Source organism: Branchiostoma floridae, chromosome 6 (assembly GCF_000003815.2).
Source record: "Branchiostoma floridae strain S238N-H82 chromosome 6, Bfl_VNyyK, whole genome shotgun sequence".
NCBI lineage: Eukaryota > Metazoa > Chordata > Leptocardii > Amphioxiformes > Branchiostomatidae > Branchiostoma > Branchiostoma floridae.
The window spans coordinates 9,586,975-9,606,547 of record NC_049984.1 but is presented as its reverse complement, the minus strand read 5'-3'; the positions used below and the strand labels follow the sequence as shown (position 1 = coordinate 9,606,547).

General features: G+C 42.0%; 2 protein-coding genes across 4 annotated transcripts; both read right to left on the bottom strand.

Moving 5' to 3' along the window:
• Positions 1-58: 58 nt before the first annotated feature.
• LOC118418516 (aldo-keto reductase family 1 member B1-like) lies at positions 59-4,333 on the bottom strand. The gene is made up of 10 exons (XM_035824486.1): positions 4,129-4,333; positions 3,153-3,320; positions 2,644-2,760; positions 2,298-2,366; positions 2,019-2,135; positions 1,643-1,749; positions 1,076-1,157; positions 819-902; positions 417-499; positions 59-250 (listed from the first exon to the last, which is right to left on the bottom strand). Exons 1-10 carry the CDS (start codon positions 4,195-4,197, stop codon positions 214-216), a joined length of 933 nt encoding a protein of 310 aa, XP_035680379.1. The 5' UTR covers positions 4,198-4,333; the 3' UTR covers positions 59-213.
• A 596-nt stretch (positions 4,334-4,929) lies between these two features.
• Positions 4,930-17,871, bottom strand: LOC118418457 (otolith matrix protein OMM-64-like). 3 transcript variants are annotated; one of them, XM_035824383.1, is made up of 8 exons: positions 17,715-17,871; positions 13,938-14,185; positions 11,721-11,797; positions 11,429-11,472; positions 10,580-10,784; positions 9,923-10,080; positions 7,937-8,848; positions 4,930-5,394 (listed from the first exon to the last, which is right to left on the bottom strand). In XM_035824383.1, the coding sequence occupies exons 2-8, from the start codon at positions 14,069-14,071 to the stop codon at positions 5,380-5,382; spliced, it is 1,545 nt and encodes a 514-aa protein (XP_035680276.1). In that variant the 5' UTR covers positions 14,072-14,185; positions 17,715-17,871; the 3' UTR covers positions 4,930-5,379. The 3 variants fall into 3 exon arrangements, with proteins under 3 accessions (XP_035680276.1, XP_035680274.1, XP_035680275.1); XM_035824381.1 differs by lacking the exon at positions 4,930-5,394 and having other exon boundaries at positions 5,754-8,848; XM_035824382.1 differs by lacking the exons at positions 4,930-5,394; positions 9,923-10,080; positions 10,580-10,784; ... (2 more) ...; positions 13,938-14,185; positions 17,715-17,871 and adding an exon at positions 9,420-9,539 and having other exon boundaries at positions 5,754-8,848.
• Between the last annotated feature and the right edge of the window lie 1,702 nt (positions 17,872-19,573).

Sequence of the window (19,573 nt, the reverse complement as noted above, 5' to 3'; positions counted from 1 at the left end):
ATTTGTCTAAGAGGTGCGGCATTTAGACAGTACATTTTGTATTTAATGCACACACACATGAGACTGTTATAATTTTATTTTTTAAAGACGATATTTGAAAACACCTTTGAAATTCACGTCGTAAAAAGCTACAGGTAACGTGTTGACTCAATTTACAAGAGACGGGATCCATTCGCGGTAAGTCACGTCACAGCCTCCATGCGGTGATTATGCTTAGTCGCGGAAGGGGAAGTACTTGTGGGTCTTGCAGCTGAAAATGGATGAAAAAGATTGTTATAGACACACAGAAAGTCTCATATAATCTAACGTAAGTTTGACTTTTACACTCACTTTTCACAAATGCACTGAATTTCTACAGATAACTAGAAAACTTTAAAATTCATTGAATAAGAGTGGAAGCATGAAAAGAAACATACAATGACCAGTCAACGTAGCGGTTATTCCGGTCTAGGCTGTTTAGTTTCTTGATGTCGTCAGCGGTCAGCGAAAAGTCGAGGACCTGAAAGAAAAACAAGTTTTGCAGAAAAATGCAATGTGCATGTGAGATCTCCCGGATTGAGCTGTAGATTAATCTAACTTTTTAAAGTAGTAATTAAATAACATGGTTAACAGACTTTGGAAATATATTTGGTGCGGTAGAGCAAATTAGAAGTGCTTTGGTGAACTTTGTGATGAGTTGTTGTCGTTTTTCTTATCGAAAAAGATCTCACTTAAAATTACTATCAGCATTTCCCAACAATATAGCTTCAGGGAAGTTCAGGCTTTAATAGGGAGCTGCTAGTTATGAATGTGAAGGAGAAACGTTCGGGTAGGTTTACCTGTAGGTTTTCCCGGATCCTACTTGGGGTGACACTTTTCGGGATGACGACAATCCCGCGGTCAAGGTGATAGCGCAGCAGGACCTACAATCATTCATCAACAACTGAGTATTAATAAATAAATGCTTTGATATTTGAAACTTCAAACAGTTGAATATAAAAAATCATTTGGACAATTTCTGCGAAGGGACCACTTGCAACTAAACTGTGTTTAAAAAAAATTCTCGCAACAGATAGTTAATTGATGTATTATAGACCTGTGCGGGTGTCTTCTCATGGTTCTTAGCGATGTCCAGGACGACAGGGTCCTCCAGAACCCGGGCCTCACCTGGCTGAGCGCTGCATGGGAGGGGGGTCAAGGGTCAAGCTGGATACGTCTTCGAGCACCCTCAAACGTTTTATGGTCTTGTAGCTATGATATACATCACTTACAAACATACCACATCAAGTTGTTCTTCTTTGTTTGAGAAAAGCATTACACGTTATCGATATAGGACATATCTAGGGTCCTGTGAGTAGTGAAAGCTAGAACTTGATTTAGTCAGGCTACCTCGTTTAGCACTTATCTTATTCCATTGTTGCAACATTTTTTGTCCACTTCACCGTTTGTAACAAGATCCAACTGCACGCACGAAGTGTTCATTCCACAGAACTGGAAGAGTTTGAATCGTACAGATATTCCCCAGAATGTTTACAAGTCACCTTGGCTTGTCATGGAAATTAAAGCAAATTTGTTTTCTTCATGATCTTCAAATATTACATTGACTACTAGAAAGGTTCGTAGCTAGAATAGGGAAAGTCAATAGAATAAACAGAAGACGTACAAGTCTCTGCCCGGTGAGCCTAGCGGGCTGTAGGCAGTGATGACCACGCCCTTCGACTTGCAGTAGTCCACGAGCTTCTGTTGCACCAGATATGGATGAAGCTCCACCTGAGAAATCATATAAATTTTGTTCTGAATATCTGCAATCTTTATGAAATGATACTTTTTACACGCGGCGCTGTATTGATGTGATTAACGCTTGGTAATTCATGTGTACGGTACGTTATGTTTGGTATTATTATATTATTTTAAAAGGATAGAAAATGCACATGTATATCATCCACTTATGTACATTGCAGTTTATCTTATCTTTCTGGAAGTGGTATGTCACAAACAGAGAACCCCTACCCTATATAAAATGGGGCGTTCCCCAATACCTGATTGACAGCAGGCTTGATGCGGCAGTTCTGCAGTACCCGCTCCAGCTGCTGGGTGTTAAAGTTGGACAAGCCGATCGCCCTGCACACACCTTCATCAACAAGAGACTCCATGGCCTGCAAAATATGCAGAAATAGATCAATGACGCTTTGTAGAAATATTTCAACCATTACCACACAGACTAGCTTGGACAATTATTGACCTTCTTGACTCAGTTTAACAAAAATGGCACAAAGTTTTTACACAGAATCTAAATGTTCTAAACTGTGATTCTGTACCTTGAACGTGTCCACATAGTCCGTGTCGTCATAGTCACTGTCGTCAGTAGCGAGCCACTTTGGCCCGGGCTGGAAAACAGACGATTAGATAAACGGGGAAATATCAGCTATTGGAAGAATGGCTCAAAACAACATCTCTGCCTCATGGTGTCATCCCGAAATGCTTTTTACAAGCCATCAATAACAGAAGCTCAGTATGTTTGTACTCCGCTATTATATTTCTGATCCCATGAATACTGAATCCCTAACGGAGGAGAAAAAATATGTAATTTGTAGTTTTCTGTTCATTTTTGTAATGTTTTCTAAGACAGGAACGTACAGTACGGAGAGCGGTGTTAACATTCACCTTAAAGGCTGGTGGTCCATGTATCAAGAACAGGTCTATGTAGTCTAGTCCCAGGCCTCTCAGGCTCTCCTGAAACCCTCGCTTCACGTCCTCGGGTCGGTGGTAAGTGCACCACAGCTAAATAAAGATAGATACCGTCAACGTGTAGTTAATCAGCACTGTTTGTCCCGTGGGAAGCGCCCCCAATCTTTAGCCATGGCCTATTGCACACACATCGTAGCAAAACGAGATGTTTTATATACCTTACGTATACTATTGTATCACAGCTAAGTAAATATAGTATAGTTACAGTCGACAATGTTTGTCCCACAGCAAGCGGTACCTATCTCTAGGCTTATCTAATTGATGCACACGGTAGCAGAACGAGTATTCGAATTTGACTACAAGCCATAAACTAACGGCATGCCTAACGATTGTTTACAAAATTAGAACGCAGCAAGAGTATAACCATGTACATCCACACCAAGCTAGAATGTTTCCAGTTGACAAGGCTAAGCCCTGTTCCTTACCTTGGTGGTGATGAAGACGTCCTCTCTCTTGATCTTCCCCTCCGTGATCTTGTCCTTGACGGCCTGCCCCACCTCCTTCTCGTTGAAGTAGTTCCAGGCGCAGTCGATGTGCCGGTACCCCGCGTCTATGGCGGCCCTTACGGCGGTACCAACCACGTCGGGCGCGGACTACGGCACCAGTGCAAAAACTAACTCGTCAAGCTAATAAAATGATCTTGATACTTTATTGAATTGGCATAGGCATACGTACGTAATCGTCTGTATGTAAGCGTAGCTGTTGATTTAATATCAATATAGCTCCCTCTTTCACATTCATTAACATATTTTATGGCTCCATTGTTTATGGTTTCGCCAATGAGTTTATGTTTTCGGTGTCGTTTCTTAGTTTGGTTGTAGATAGGATAACTAAAATGTTGTGAATAGATTTCTTTGCTTGTTTTATTAGTAAGGCATGTAAGAGTAAGGAAGGTTGTATTTCTTCGTCCCTTAGCAGCTTCTTGTGAAACTGTAGATTTCTATTTGTAAAACTTTAGCATGTGAAGTTGGGATGTTCCATTCAAAATGTCAAGAAGGGAGCTCTGGAAAATATTTCTATGACGCTACTTTTGAGAAACAAAATTACAGCCAAAACGGAATAATCAGGGTTCTACCGGCACCCCCTTTAAGTTTATGAATGAAATCTTCCGCTTGCCACGTAACAGCCGTAAACAATGTACGGAGGGTGAGGTCAAAAGTTCAAGTGCCCAGGGCACTTGTCCTGAAACTGTGTGTTTGGTGACCGTCTGAACGTTCTGCATGGTATTACACGTATTTCAAAACAGGCGATATGTCTCAAACACGTTTCTCAACTGCTTTACCGTATTTGTAACGTCACTGTTATTCTTAACATATACTGTAGTGGCTTTACACGTACGCGTACCGTAAAACTGTATAAGAATTGCACGTGACACTGCTGAACTTCTACAGCCTCACCCACCTGCCATGTCCCGAACCCGATCATGGGGAACTTGACTCCTCCGGTCAGTTCAACACTTGGAACAGCCATCCCTGTCAAAGGAAAAGCTGTCTCCGTTTGGCACGTCAAAACGTTCAGTCAGCCACTTCCGCAACTCGCCGCGGCTCTGTGCAGTGTCTTGTGACCACTGACCTTTGTCTCTCTCAACCTTTACTCGTTAAACTGGGCGGGCCGATGTAAACAATAGGAGTGGGTGCATATGAGAATGGCGCACTTTGTTTTTATCCCTTACAGTCGGTAATTGTGGATCAGACGTGCCTTTAAGTTTCTTTTCTTCTGTTAGAAAAAGGTGATTATTTGCATATGTTTAATACCAATAGAAGTGGTCAGGCATATACTCCCTGTAATAAATGTCACTTGTTGAAGATTGCAACCACTCAAATTCATATATCCAATTTGATGGGGGAAAACAAGACGTTGAACAAATGTCATGGTATTTTGTCTGTCTGCATTATAGATACAACATTTCTTTTGAAACTATGTAAGGTGTTTAGAGTTATCTGCGGTGCAATATGGACTTGAGCGCTGGGGGCGCCGCTTGAAGGTCTGACGTTTTGACGCGGTCAAAATTATCCCATATTTAAAAAATTCCAGAATTAGGTTGTCTTGTTTTAAATATGGTGATGAAGATGGTGCACGTTGTGCTATTTCAGTAAATCATATAACAAACTGGCTTCAGAAAGAAACCGGTGCGCGCGTGGATCCATGTCGACCAGGCCAGGGTAACCGCAACAGAACTACGCGCTTCTTCAATACACACAATTGACTCTTGGTCGCTTACTTTATTACATGTTGATTGAAGTGCAAAGAGTAAAATATCTACTTATTATCCTAATAACACAGTTAATTCACTGACAACTGTGTTGTCAGGGATGTGTACGTACGTATAATGGCAACTTTAGAGCATTTGGGAAAATGCCTTGCCTTTGACTTTACGATATCATACAGTTCATCAGATTATGTGCCGGGATGTTTCTCATTTGAACAAAAATTGATAACGCTTTTCATACTTATAAGTCGAGGTTAAATAGTTAACTGCATTAGTACCTATCTCTCTCTCTCTCTCTCTCTCTCTTTCTTTCTTTCTTTCTCTCTATCAAGACTATCCTTGTACAGGTTTCCGTTCACAAATGCATGTCAAAATACCCAGGAACAGTTCCTGCCATCCTACCGACTGTGATGTCATCCTACAACTGCTGTAAGTTGTCTGTTTCACTGTCTCCGAACCTAGAGTTGGTATTGACATGGATAAATAAAATCATAAGTCATTTTCAACTTGAAGACAGGCAGCAAAGACAGCGTTAGTATGCAGCGTGATAAGCGTTAGATGCACCACAAATCTGCGAATTAAGCCCTTACATAGGAGTGGACGATTTTAGAAAAAAACAACGTTCTGGCCTTTGGATGGGAGCTTTTTCTTGACTTATTCCTCGAGCTGTGAGATCCGAGGCAGTTCTTCGCGGAAAGCGGTTCCTAAAGTTTCTGTGAGCAACTGCTTTTGCTTATAAAAGCCAGGTTAAAGCACATGTAGCATGTATGGCATGGTGATGCAAAGAGCAAATCACAATGAAGACGACAGATTCAAGAATGGTTGATAAACGCTTTATAATGCCATGAAGTGACATGACAGACGGTCGTGAGTTTCTCTATCTCCGACCCTACTTGCAAATTCCATGCATTTCACTTTTCGTAATTACGGTTTTTCATATTCTTTCCATCGAGCACAACAAATGGCGTCACATTGACAGGTTTGATGAGTACGTGCAGCACATAAAACAATGCTGTACACTTTGGATATCAGCACACTACAAGATGATGACGATCCGTCAGCTACAATGAGTTGTATACAGGACACATCAACATGCAGTACAGCGGGGGAAATGGTAAAACTCATATATAACATAATGCAAACAACACTATATCATCAAAACTAAACAACTATTTGAAGGAAGAAAGCTACTTTTTGTTCATCATGCACCAATACAACCATTTTCAATGCGAAAACTTCCCTTGAATCTACTGTCTCACATTTGACTAAATTAATATTGCAATGCTGAGGTTTAAACTACTCTAATAAAATTTAAAAAAGAACACGTTTGTATCCACTGATCTATCTTCAGCTGCGATCTCATAGCTACTTATTTCGAACGGTGAACCAATATACGTGATGTGTTTTGAATACTTACTTAAGCGTTAATTCTGACTTCTGCCTGTTGAGAATGGCGTCTACGTAGATGTAGAGGCCATTCTCTTTGCCTCTACAGCTACGGTATTAGCCCTTTAGAAGCACGTGCGAAACACGATTTCTGATGTCGCACACTATTGGAGTTACCTAAGTTTGATAAGGGCCCTACTGAGGACAGGTGCACTCCTATATCGAGGTAGGTATAACATCCTCCAGCTGGGTAACTGACATAACAGTCTATAACCATGTCGCGACTGATTGGACCCAGTAAAACTGGCTAACGTTGACAAATGCCGGGTATGAATCCAAGAATACAAGGATTTTTAATTCAAAAAGCACAAAATATTTGGAGTTGTTGGTCAAATCGAGGTGATTATCTTTGCTGATCGACTAGTAAGCAAGAAATCTTCCGACAACCCAAAACAACCCTTCACTGCATTCTGTTGCTTCATGTGCCCCGCGCTGGACCTGTTCTGTCTCTTGTTGCCTTTTCCCTTCATCATTGTTTCTTAATCTTGTTCAAGTGTTAAAGAAAATCTGGAACCAAACGGAGGCCACCAGAAAAGAAACAAGGAACATGACCACGAACACAAACGTGGGGATCAGAACAAGGTGCATCATAGCAGAGTACAGCGACATATTTAAATCGCTATCACCAAACTCTTGATATTTATTTTTTGTCTCAAGCTGATGGCTTGTTTCTACCTTTGCCTTTTCCTCACTATAATTTGTGTCGTTGTCTTGTTTGACGATGAACGTAGGTTCTGTTTGATCAGACCTACTATCTGCTTCTTCGTAGATCGAATCAGCAGTCACTGAATCCCTCTCAAATGACTCGTCTTGAGAGTCTTCTTCCGCCCTAGCTTGTCTCTGCTTTTGATCTATGATTATCGTTTTGTCTTCTCCACTAACTCTATCATCTGGCACTGTCTGACACTGTTCCTCTGCAATACTATCGACAGACTCGTTTTTGTCTGTATCAAACCGTGTTTCATTATTACCATTAAGTACATGATAATTGATTTCATCATCGTTCCCAAAATCTGAGCATAATTCCATGCTGCCCGTGCATTTAGATAAAGAGGTTTTGTCAACAGGTTCACACGCCGTAAATAACGAGATTTCATTCCCATTGCCGGATAACTCTTCGCTTAGTGGTTCACCTTTCGTCATCGTGATATCATCAGACTGTGTGCCCTTTACTGAATTGGCCACACACATTGACTGTACGTCTTGATTGACTTTTGTATCAAACATATCCCGAGCTTCACATCCTACTGTTTCGGTGTCACTTACATACGTCTGACTAGTGAAAATGCCAACAGCCTGTCCAGTTTCGTTCGGTAAATCATCTGACCTGTCTGCTTCAAACACTTCATCTGTCGTATCATTAGAACTCGAAGCTGATTCTTGTGAAACTTTCAACTCACTACATACAACCCTATCATTTTGACTAGATTCCTCTGATTTTGTCACGAAATCATCTACATTGACTCTACCACTGTCCTCTGCAACAGAGCCTACAGCCATTTTCTCTGTTTCTACATCTGACGTCAAACTAACTACATCTTCCTTAGATGTCACCTGAATGGATGGTAGTTCATCAGCAGTCAGGGCGCCATTCACAATCGGCGGTTTCTCCTCAGCTTCAGACACAGCCATCGTGGTAGAGATAACGGGAATGTCCATGTCATAACTGTCAGCCTCTTCTTTCATCTGGCTCTTCTCTTCTGGCATCTCTCTGCCGTCCTTCGGGATACCTTTGCCAGATGCCTCTGGACTGCCGCCAAAACCAGCTGGTGCTGTCTCTGTTCCCGGCCAAACTGACAGGTCGTTTTCATTCTTCGCGTTGCTTTCGGCTTGCGAGTTACATCCAACACTGTCGGTGCCATGGTTGTGTATTGTCTTTCCATTGTCATCTCTGACACTACAGTTGGGCTTGGCTGGAGCTGATTCTTCAGCTGCGTCGATCAGTGCTTCTGCAGCAATGTCTTTAAGTGGAACGATTGCCTTGCAATCAGTCGGACTTCCTATCGTTTCGTCGATGATAGTTGAACATTCATCCTGTCCATCATTTGTTACGGAAGGCTCTTTAGACCGGGAGCTCTGTGTGTTACCACTGCGGTCAGCAATAGGAAACCTGTCATATTCCTTTGATTCATCGGCCACGCCGTCATTGAGACCGGGATTCTCGACTTCTGCAGCCGGCTGCACCAGTTTGTTGTCGGCGGTATCTTCAACTTTGAGACTTTCAACTCCTTCACGCGTCTCTGCTACCAGAAGATCAAGACTTCTGTCCAGGAACTCCTTGTGTCTGAGAACTATGACCCTGATCTTGTGCAGCATGGCGCTATCGTCCCGTATGTCAGAAGCCCCCGGGATGCTGTCTAGCTTCACTTCGGTACAGTGCAGTTGGCACTCGGTCGAACATTCCCGGAACATGTCGTCATAGACTTTCAGCCTCCCCACGTAAACCAACAGGAAGACTGAGGATGGCTGTAGTAACATACAAATATCGAAAGTTGAGTCATAGTGCTCTTAACTCATCTACTTTTTTGATAGCTTGTGCTCATATTATCTGACGATCTGTTGTTGGGGTACTATCGATGACGTTTTGAAATGCAGCGATTGCCTCTACTCTAATCTAAGGCTGTTTAAACTTTTTTCATCTCCTTTCAGTAATAAAATGGACTACCAACATGAAATGGATCTTATGTTAGATACAGACGTTACAAGAATTAATGGTTAAATTTTACTCATATGGTTCTGTAAAAAGATTACCCTCTCTCCTGGATTATTCTTCTATACTTAAGATGATATATACATTGCTCGTGGCCTAGTCAATGCGTTTAATTCCCAAGGCACACTGCACAATCGATGAGGTAAACATGCCTTCTCAGTTTTTTCTCGCGGGGAACATGTTACAGACGACGTATTTGTTAGGTTTTAGTATGACAGAAGCCACAATCTTTAATACAGAAATTACAGTGCACCACAATCACTATTGCTGGTTACGAGCACGAAAATCCAGCACGTCTCCTCGCTAAGTTCAACCAATCAAACTTACCGATTGAGAAGTAATCTACTTGCCCTTGTACTTGCACAGATCAAGATCTTAAAAAAGATCTGACCTTTGGTGTGCGGTCACCTTTGACCTTTGACCACCATTCGTTCAAATCTGGAAAAGCTAATGAGCCAGTGACAATGGCAATGAAACTGGCCCGAACGATCGCGAGGACCATGCTTTGTTTCACATTTCTTCTGCCTGGCTTCCTCAAAGATTGTCTGGAAGTAGACCCCGGTCAGCAATCTCGCGATATTTCAGGCCAGCTTACATCTACATCGTAATTTGAATGCAAGCGTTATCTATAACAATTCAGTCTACAAAAGTTTTAGACGAAGAGATTCGGGTACCTAGCATTCACATTATGATGCATCGGTGTTCAACAGTCATTATTTCCATACCATCATTTGACCATGTGTATTTTGCGGAATATGAAATCATGGCCTCACATTACTGAGCGTCAACAGCAATGATATGTCAAGAGAAACATTTTTTTTTCTACTCACCTTTTCGGCAAGAAGAGCTCTGGCTGTGCTGAGCATAGGCATGATCGTTCTTTCAGAGTAAACTATGTCTGCCCCGAGGACGACATCAAACGTCCCGTAACGTTTCTTGAACCTCTCCACCCCCGTGTTCCAGTCAAGGAACTCACAAGTCGGACGATCTGGTGGAAAACATGGCAAAATTGGGTGGTTGCGCTTTGATGGTGTTCATCTTCATTAGCTACTAAATGAATGAAATGTGACTTTATTCATGATGTTGACTTTATATTTCAATGGGCGGTCGTTGACCTCATTCAGCACAGATGTATATTCATGTAAGACAATCCTACAGGGCACTGTGGAAGGAGGGCGGCGTCGTGGACGACAAAAGAAAGCTTGGCAGGACAACATCACTGACTGGACGTCCCTCAGCCTACAGGAGCACAGGAGAGGATAACCCTGGCTAGGGAAAGACGAACCTGGAGGCAACTCTCTATCTTCATGGCTACCTTGTCCACCCAACGACCTGGAGGTCAAGGGACTAGGTAGGTAGATAGGTAGGTATATTCATGGCAAGATAATGAACAATACATACACTTCCTGTTGTAGCTTTTGTCATAAGAAATTGTCATCTGTCTGTGCACGAAATGATAAGTAAACAACTATATAGTTACGTCGTACCTTCTCCTTCCTCAAAGTTACTATCTATGTTTTCCTGAAGCAGTTCGAGCACGTTCTCGTTGTGGTCAGTCATGAAGACCTTGCTGGGCTGACCACACAGCTTTGCCGCGGCGATCCCCGCCAGACCAGGCCCCGAACCCAGCTCAATGATCGCATCAGCTGACGTCAGGATTTCAAGGTGTGCTGCGAGATACATGGACAAAATCTGCGGGGAGAGGAGAGGAGAGGGCTAACTTGTGATTCGTTACATACATCATCATGAATTATGTATCGATCTTTATGCTAGGGTCACATATCCTATGCTCCAATCAGAGGTTTCCGTCTGGGGATAGAAGTGGTCGGGATGCTTTAGGGCTTCCTACATTCAGAGGTGAAGCAGCCGCGAGAAATCCCGACTACTTCTATGATCCTATCCTCCCGAGTCGCCCACCGGAACCTTTGATTGGGTGTTTGCGGTAACGAAAAAATGAAAATGCACAATTTATCTTCTTAAATAATTTTTGGTAGTTTTTTTTGTCATTGTTGTATTTTGAAATAATGCTTTTTGTCCCCCTAAACTGCCCTGATGAGCCCCGGATTGAATATGCATGTGACCGTAGCATGAACAGTTCTTTAGATATATGAGTTGAGCTGTTCATCAACCAGTCTCAACAGTTCTACCGAGAAGACAGCCATGGCACACGTGACAGGGTATGCTATAGGTCATTTGTTTTGCGAGAGGATACAGTGAGTGAGTGTTGTTGACAATACTAGACATTAATATTCCATTGATGTATTATAAATTTGTTGTCATCATTCGTACCCATTCGACTTGAACACATAAGCGATAGACAAAACATAATATCTTACCTTTGCCGATGGCCACAGCCTAAGCCCAGTGGCGAAGAACAAGGCTGGAAAATTTAATACAAGATCAAAACTAACATAAATTGAGTACAGATGTAAAATACATCACTGATTTGAATCCAACTTGCGAAAATGCAACTTTGCTTCTTCAGAAATAAGCCAGCGCATAATTACAAAAACAGTAAGATATACACAATCGGAACTACATAATTTTGGCTCTCAGTTGGACAGAAGTTTGTTCAATGTATATTTTCAAAAAGAGAATACAATGGAAAAACGTTGATGTGAGAACTACCTTCTTTTTGAGTCACATTGTAGACCGCCTTCATGTTTAGTGTGAGGTCGCCGATAGTAACATCTTGTACGGTATAGCTGTGAAGGGAGGAAATGATAAGTTATATACAGTAACCGTTTGGCCACAGCAAGTAAATTTTATGGATGACATCAGCGCGCGCATTAATTTTCGCCTCATTTCAGAAAGAAAAAAAAAAACAGATTTTTTTTCTTCTGCAGGGATGGTCAACATGACGATAAAGTACCAAAATGAGCAAACATATTGTGTTGTAGCCTAATAATTGTGCATGTAGAAGTGACACTTGCGAGGTACCCAGGACTGGAGTTGTAGAAATGAAACTTATTAGATACATTGTAACTGTAAAAGTGACACCAATATGGAAGCTATGAGTGTGGTTATCAACTTTGTTGGTGATGCCAGTCTACCACACTAGTGTCACTTTTACCACACCAGTATACATGTCTTAGATACAGGAATGAATGCATTGTTGGCTCTGATACCATGTTTTGTCCCTTTTAATTCTTCACAACTTTAAGGTGCCTATTTTTTTTAATGTAGCCATCTTGTTTTTTTTTCACCAATCTTGTTTTTTTTTCGCCCTATCGCACTATTTTTGCAGTCTGCAGAGGATGTCATCCATAAAATGTACTTGCTGTGGCCTTACTCCATGTAACTATTTTTGGTAGAGCTATGCTATATGGGGAGTGTAGCAAATACGAAGCCACTGGGGATACTTGACTTAACCATTTGAAGCGAAGATTGTAATCCACACTATGGTTAACGATGCTATACATCCCATACACAAAGTATTTCAATGGCGCAAATTGCTTTTAAATTGCAGATGAAATGCTGTCTTGTTGCCAGACATGTCCCACATCGGGGCAACAGCTGGCAGTGTCCTTATCGTGCCCATGTGACCTGACTGATAAATCTCGGCGTGTCGAGGACGAGCGCGTGCCGACACGTCTGCTTTCGTGCCGTATGGGAGGGAGAAACATTTGGCACAAGCTAGTGCCAGACCTGGACCTTAACCCACGGGTGTTAACTGATGAGGAAACGTTGGAAACAACGCTTCCATCGCTTGATGCCAGGAAACAGTCCTTGGAAAATTCCTACCAGCCATGACCATGAAGAGGGCAAGTATTTTAGTAGCATGCGAATCAACATGTCGACGTCATAGACCGTGACCGGTACCTTTAAAATGTTAATGTTTTGGCCCTTCACGTTAGTACTGATGCTGGAAATAGCCCAGCCCCAGACATTCACATTTTCCACATTCCTACGTCCAACTATGCTGGTTTCTGTTTTTCTACTCAGCTGAAGTATGCCTTGTGTAAGATGTATAGTTGTTATTGCGTGTTACCTTTTCATGTTTTGAAACCAATGATGTGAAGAGTTATTTCTGGTATTATTGAATTTCAGCTGAAGGCATTTTAAATGCCATTGCCAGCAAACAGGCTGATTAAAGGCCTTGTGCGAATAGCAAACAATTTGTAGAAAATTTCACGGTCTGCTGGCATGGAACATGGAACGTTAGGCAACAGAGATCGTACTGTAGCACACACGTGCGAGCTATTCTCGGCGTTTCTAGTGTCTGTCAACAGAGGCTCTTCAAAGACTAATTTAGTATGCGATCGCGAAGCATTTTCATGTAACTACCGCCTGAATTTACACATTGACTTTAGCCTATATTTGTCATTTGTCAGTGCAGAATTTGGAAAACGTTCCATTTTGAAAGCTGTATCATTAATTGGTTGTTGGTACCCAGATCACACATCTTGACTCTTCTTGGAACTTTAGGCTACAATAGTCATCAGCAGACATGTTTTCCTTCACAGTCTTTACCGACTCTGACTCACCCTATACCACTAACTGACTGACCCATTGTCTCTTAGGATGAACCTCTAGCGAAGGATTTGGCACTTGTTCACAGAGCTCACTTGTCACGTTTAGAATAAGCTGTAACGAAAGCGGGTGATTTCAGTAATAAAGTTGAAACTACGAAACTCCGTGACTTACTTGAAACCAACATTTTTTTTCTTTTTGCATATCTGCTACAAACTATTATGACATACTTTTCCACCTGATTACACAAACTACTAAGATAAAGGATATAGTATAATATACAATATCAATACTTCTCGAGTATTGGTGAGCTAAATGCTTCTACGATGAAGAAGTCTTGAAATGAAACAGAAGGCCGTGAAGAGTACTCACTACTTCTTCCCCCGAGCTCCTGGCTTGATGCCGAATCTCCACTCCTTCCAGGGAGCGCTGCTGTTCCCGCCACTATTCTTCCAACTGGTCTGGTATTTTGCGGCTGTGCGAGGTCTCACTGCCGGACGCGGCATGTTTCCTCGGACCGTGGAGAGTACGTCTGCCCACTGACCGCTTGTGTCGCCCTTTATGTAGTGCACACTCACAGATGACTGTTTCCTTTTTTAGCTGCCTCGTCTCTCTCCGTGCTAAGTGGATAGAGATTGGCATGTGAGAGTGACTGATAGCTGTGGATCGTTAGGCCCGGTGGCTTCTCTCACAGATGTATACAACTGGTACACGCTTTCAAATATGGTGAACACTGATCGTATCTGGTGCTTGTTTTATCTACCAATTAACATATGCAACATGGCAGTGACCTTTGCATTTTGAAGGGTTGCAGTAAAGTACAAAGTAATGCTGTCGCACGCGATCTGTAAGTTAATGATATGCATGTAGCATGACGCATGCGTACTTTGAAAGATCTAGATACATTGAGAGATTTTAGGAAGTATACAAAAGACGGAATTACTGCTGCAGTACCAAGGCCAAATACCAGGGGGCCCAAAGTTGACATTGACCTTCGTCTTCCCAACACCTACCCACAAACCAAATGTCATTGTATCCGTCTAGGGGGTTTTGAGTTATCCGGACTACAAAAATTTGGAAACACAGACAGATAGACAGACAGAAATTCACACAGACACACCCTAAACTATATTTCCTTTTTCATGGAGATAATAAGTACAATATGGATCATGACGAAGCGAAATAATTAAAATCTAAAATAACGAAAAACGAGATCTACAGGAGAGTCGTTGCGTTGCAGACGACATCCGGGATACAAGTTTATGAAATATACACTACGTCTTATAGAGAAGGACACGCGTGTACTATACAGTATCATGCATTCCAAGAAGGACAGTGAATCCATTATGTCACTGACACTTTCGGAGTTTCCATCTTATTAGACGGTTCAAACCGGTTACATCAAGTTCTCCCATGCGACCTCAAATATGATGACCTTGTCACGCGTTCAATCATGGCAAAAGGCCATAAACGCCATTGGCATTTAGACATGTGGGGGAATTACATATAGGGAGTGTAGAAACGTCACGGCCATGATGGTGATGATTGACGGTTGTGTCATGGGATAACACAGCTGTCTGGTGATGATATGTGACCTTCAATTGCACGAAGTGAAGTCAAAGTCTGCTCAAATGCAAATCACACGTGGTCAACATGTATGGAGCTGACCGTGTACAATCGACGTTAGTTGTGATGGAATCAGCAGAGTACAGTGTCATTAACACGTTTAACGTTATACATGAATACATCACATGGTCGAAAACTATTTGGCAACTCGCAACTGGCAAAAGGGACTGAGAATACATAATACACTGTTACCGATACGTATATTTCTTAAGATGATTCGTTAAGATACGTTTTGATCTTTCTTGCTTATGTCTTTTGTTACCAAGTCGCTTGTCAATATTAAGTAGATGTAATAGCGTATCTTGAGGCTACATGATAGACACGGCACCGATTCTAGCACGGCATAACTCATGCCTCCATCAATCGCCTGGCCACGAATTTTCCTTAGAGGGTTACCATCATGACGTCACAAAAAAGATAGTCCACATTTCCTTACATCCTTATCACAATGCTTTATCACTGTACGCGGTTACCGACTGATGCATCGGCAAATTTGTCATGTTTACCGCACAAAATATTCGACACGAAGGTCACAGAAACCATGTGGGGTGTTTGTGACGATTGCCTTGACAATGTGGCACTCGGAGGTGAAGAACGACAACAATGCCGTCTGTAAAGCTTTGCGGGGATACTTGATACAACCACAGGCCATGTTGACTTGATTATATAGATGACATCCTCTGGGAACCCAAAAACTGATGCGAGCCTGCGAAAAAAAGTTTGACCCAACATAAGTTGCTTTCATTATGAAATCGAAGTGGGAAGGAAGCTGACTGAACATATACAGAATATAGTGTACCAAACATTCTTCATTTTTGTTCTTTCACATCTTCTTTGACCTTGAAATTGCAATCAATGGCATCGATTTGCTTATTTTGAAGCTGCTTTGTATTATTTACAGTTTGGTTGAAAACTTTATTTATGTATTTTTGGAAACGGTCGAAAGTTGATGCGCGCGCGGCTGTCATCCACATGATCACATCAACACGGCCTCACTTGAAGGAATGCAGATGGTTGTGATGGGAAAAAAACATAGCGTCGTGATATGTGTTCAAACTGTTGAAAGATATTTTGCAATTAATAAACAATCGATCTGAGTTGCATGGAGACATTTGTTTTCCATTTGGAGAACTGATCTCTGGAAAGACACCACAGCTGAGTTTCAAAGAAATCCGTAAAAATGATTTAAACTTTAAAGGCTCTTGACATTGACACAGAGCACTGGTAGGACCTTGCAAATGACAGATGAGGCTGGAGATGCACACTGTCAAGGCAGCTAAAATATAGAAGAAACAAGACCGATGCGCATGGCAGAAAAAAAAGTGGATCCTAAGAAAATAACTTACAGCTTACAGATGTACCCTATGTCGCAGACTGGCATTCTCGTACGTACAGGACTGTTTAGCCATAGTCGAAGCTGTAAGGCTGATATCAATCAGGATTTTACCATGGTCAACATTGACCAAAGAATACCATATAGGATTGTTTCCATTTCGGGAAAATTGCAAAGGATTTGTGTGATACTAACATTGCAAGGACTGCACCACACGAATCCATTTTTTTCTACCATCAACATTGAGAATGGTAGGCCTTACCTAGAAAGCCTTTTGTACGACTTTGTTGGTTCAACCAATGCACTGGTTACGCGGCCTGTTCATACTGGAGTTGTACATCCACAGCGTTGAAAGTATGGAACTGACATGCCATCGATATAACGGTATTACAGCAAACATTGCAACTATCAAGGGTTTCCATTTTAGACAGACTTCTTCCTTATTATTTCTAATGTGTAATACTGACGGACGCGAAATAAATGTAAGTATATCAACACGTTGAATATAGAGAGTGTGGTGTAGTAAAACGGCTGAGGCTATTGACAGCACGTTCCTACGAATTCTATTTTCAGCATTTAGAGGATGTTTCTGTCAAAAAGATTTTTCTATTTGAAAAAAAAAAGTTTCTATTCAGATTTTCCATGTCAATAAAACTTTCTTGAACTGTTTACAGAAATTTGTCAGGAGCCAATCAAAGATTACCCTAGCTAGTTACAGCCTTTGATGATGTTGTGAATAGCACCTCATGATCCTGACATACAACCCTAACCCCTTACCTTGATTATGATCCAGTAAGATGGTACAGAAAAAGATAAAAGAGAGTATAACTTCAAGGAATGGAACCTACAAGCTACCGCTAAATAACGAACATACAAATAAGACTGATGCAAACTAATTCCTGTGTGATCCTATCAATGGGATCTTTCTACTACAAGTATTGGCATGTTGACAGGATGTTCCTGTCAGTACGCCATTGTGAAAGATACACATATGAAGTATGCATGGGCAATATTACGTTCAATCGCGTTTTGAGAACACACCGACTATTGAAGATGGCTCCATTTGTGGGTGTGGAGAAATGTGTTGTGCCAGAAATAACATCCTACGCTGAACCCCTTCCAATACAATACGTTTGTCCACCCGTGATGACGAAAAGCACGTAATGCCCCGTAGATACTAAATGACGTACCGATGTAAACAATCACGCCTGGCACTTTCTGCTTATGGAGTCTGAAGATTAGCACAACCGTCTCTCTTCCCGTGGACTGGCCCTGACAACCCTCTGTTGCTTGTTCATCAACAAGTTCACCACGGACTAAAGAACGTGTAGGGCAGACCTTTATTTATAGTCGCCTTGTAACTAGATAGCCCCTGGCATCTGGTTAGCGTTCCTGGGTAGTCATATCGGTACGTAGTCTGACGTATGAAACCAGAAACTGCCGGTTATCCAAGTACAACATGCGGATCTGCTTCTGTGGTTACTTCTAAGTACATTTGCACATGGTCAAAGACACGAAAACACCGTTGTACGTAGCGGTGAATGTGATTATCTCTGTACAATAATGTACGGATATTTTCGTCAAACTTTAAGGGAGTTTTAATTTGGTATCGGCAGTACGGACAGTGACAGATAGCTCACTGATTAATTGCCATATGTACGCTTCCGTTATGCTTTTTCGGGCATGTGTACGTGCCACCTACGGTCGTATCGAGGATGAACTCATGAAGCTCCGCATTTGCTATTTCTGGACGTATCCAGCACAAACCAGATTCGCGGACTAGTCTCGATCCAGATGCCATTTGCATGTTCACAACATGACGTCCACATGTCATGACAACTATCGGTTTTTGATTTTTAGTGTGAACTTGAGACATCAGAAATGACTGTGACAGGCCAGCTGAGATCATGACTAACGAGCCATATACAACAATGATAGATGGACTATAAAGCAACCTCCAATAATTAATGCCGCATACTCTATCTGAAAGACAACCGCTTGAAATTTGAGGCATACAGTGAGACATAATCATTCATTCCCCATGACCAATTAATTATGAAGGGCTGACGTGTGACAGAAACATGGCGTTATGGTGCCATTACAAGCACGGGGAATTTATTCAGGAGGTTGATCGTACGAAATATTGATGCCAACATGTTCGAGTTCAATGTTAACTTCGATCGCTCACATCTACTGGAGTTCGTCCAAACTAGAGATGGAAATTGGACAGCTGTTGGGTTCAATGTGGTCGTTGAACGTCCGTCGAACTTTCCTTTCTAAGAAAATTGGACCTAAATGTCCTCTGCACACGAGAGGTCATGGTCACGGACACATCAAGGTCATGACCTGAAACTGACCACTTGGAGAGACGGGATTTTACCGGAAGATGGACCGATGGTGACGTAAGCAGTCCTGGAATCTAGATGAATCCAGTTTGTCACGCCACTTGTTGATCCGCCGTCACCAAACGTATAATTAACTCGTAACATAAGACGATGCGGGAGAGACAGTCGCGTTAATCGGAGGAAAATCACCGGCTGTTTTCTTACACTTCTCAGCGGCTGTACTGTGTATTGTGTGTCTAAATATATATGCCCTCAGCAGTATGTTCAAGCATACACGCTATTGGTTAGATAACGTTCCTGCAATGGTCGTCAATCTACTGATATGATAGCATCAAAGCTGGCCGGTGCCCGGCTGACTCCCTTGGCACCGGTAAATCTGCCTGGAGACTTTAGCCGACCCCCTCTCCCCGTCTGTATGGTAGCAGCGAATAGCATATTACTACACAGAAATCTTAATGCCGACTTCTGTTGCTGTCATTCAACAGCCCTGCCGCACACTGTTTGCTTTCCGGGGTCACATTCCGACAAAATTGGACTTACCTGTCATGCATTTTGTTGTTTATAACCACCCAGACAATATCTGACAAAGAGATGGATGATTATGACGTTAACAGTCCACCCTACTAGGCCACATAAGCTATTGCATCCGGGACATTGCCATCGGGGACATTGCCCCAGAGGGGGCTATTTTCAACAGATAAGAT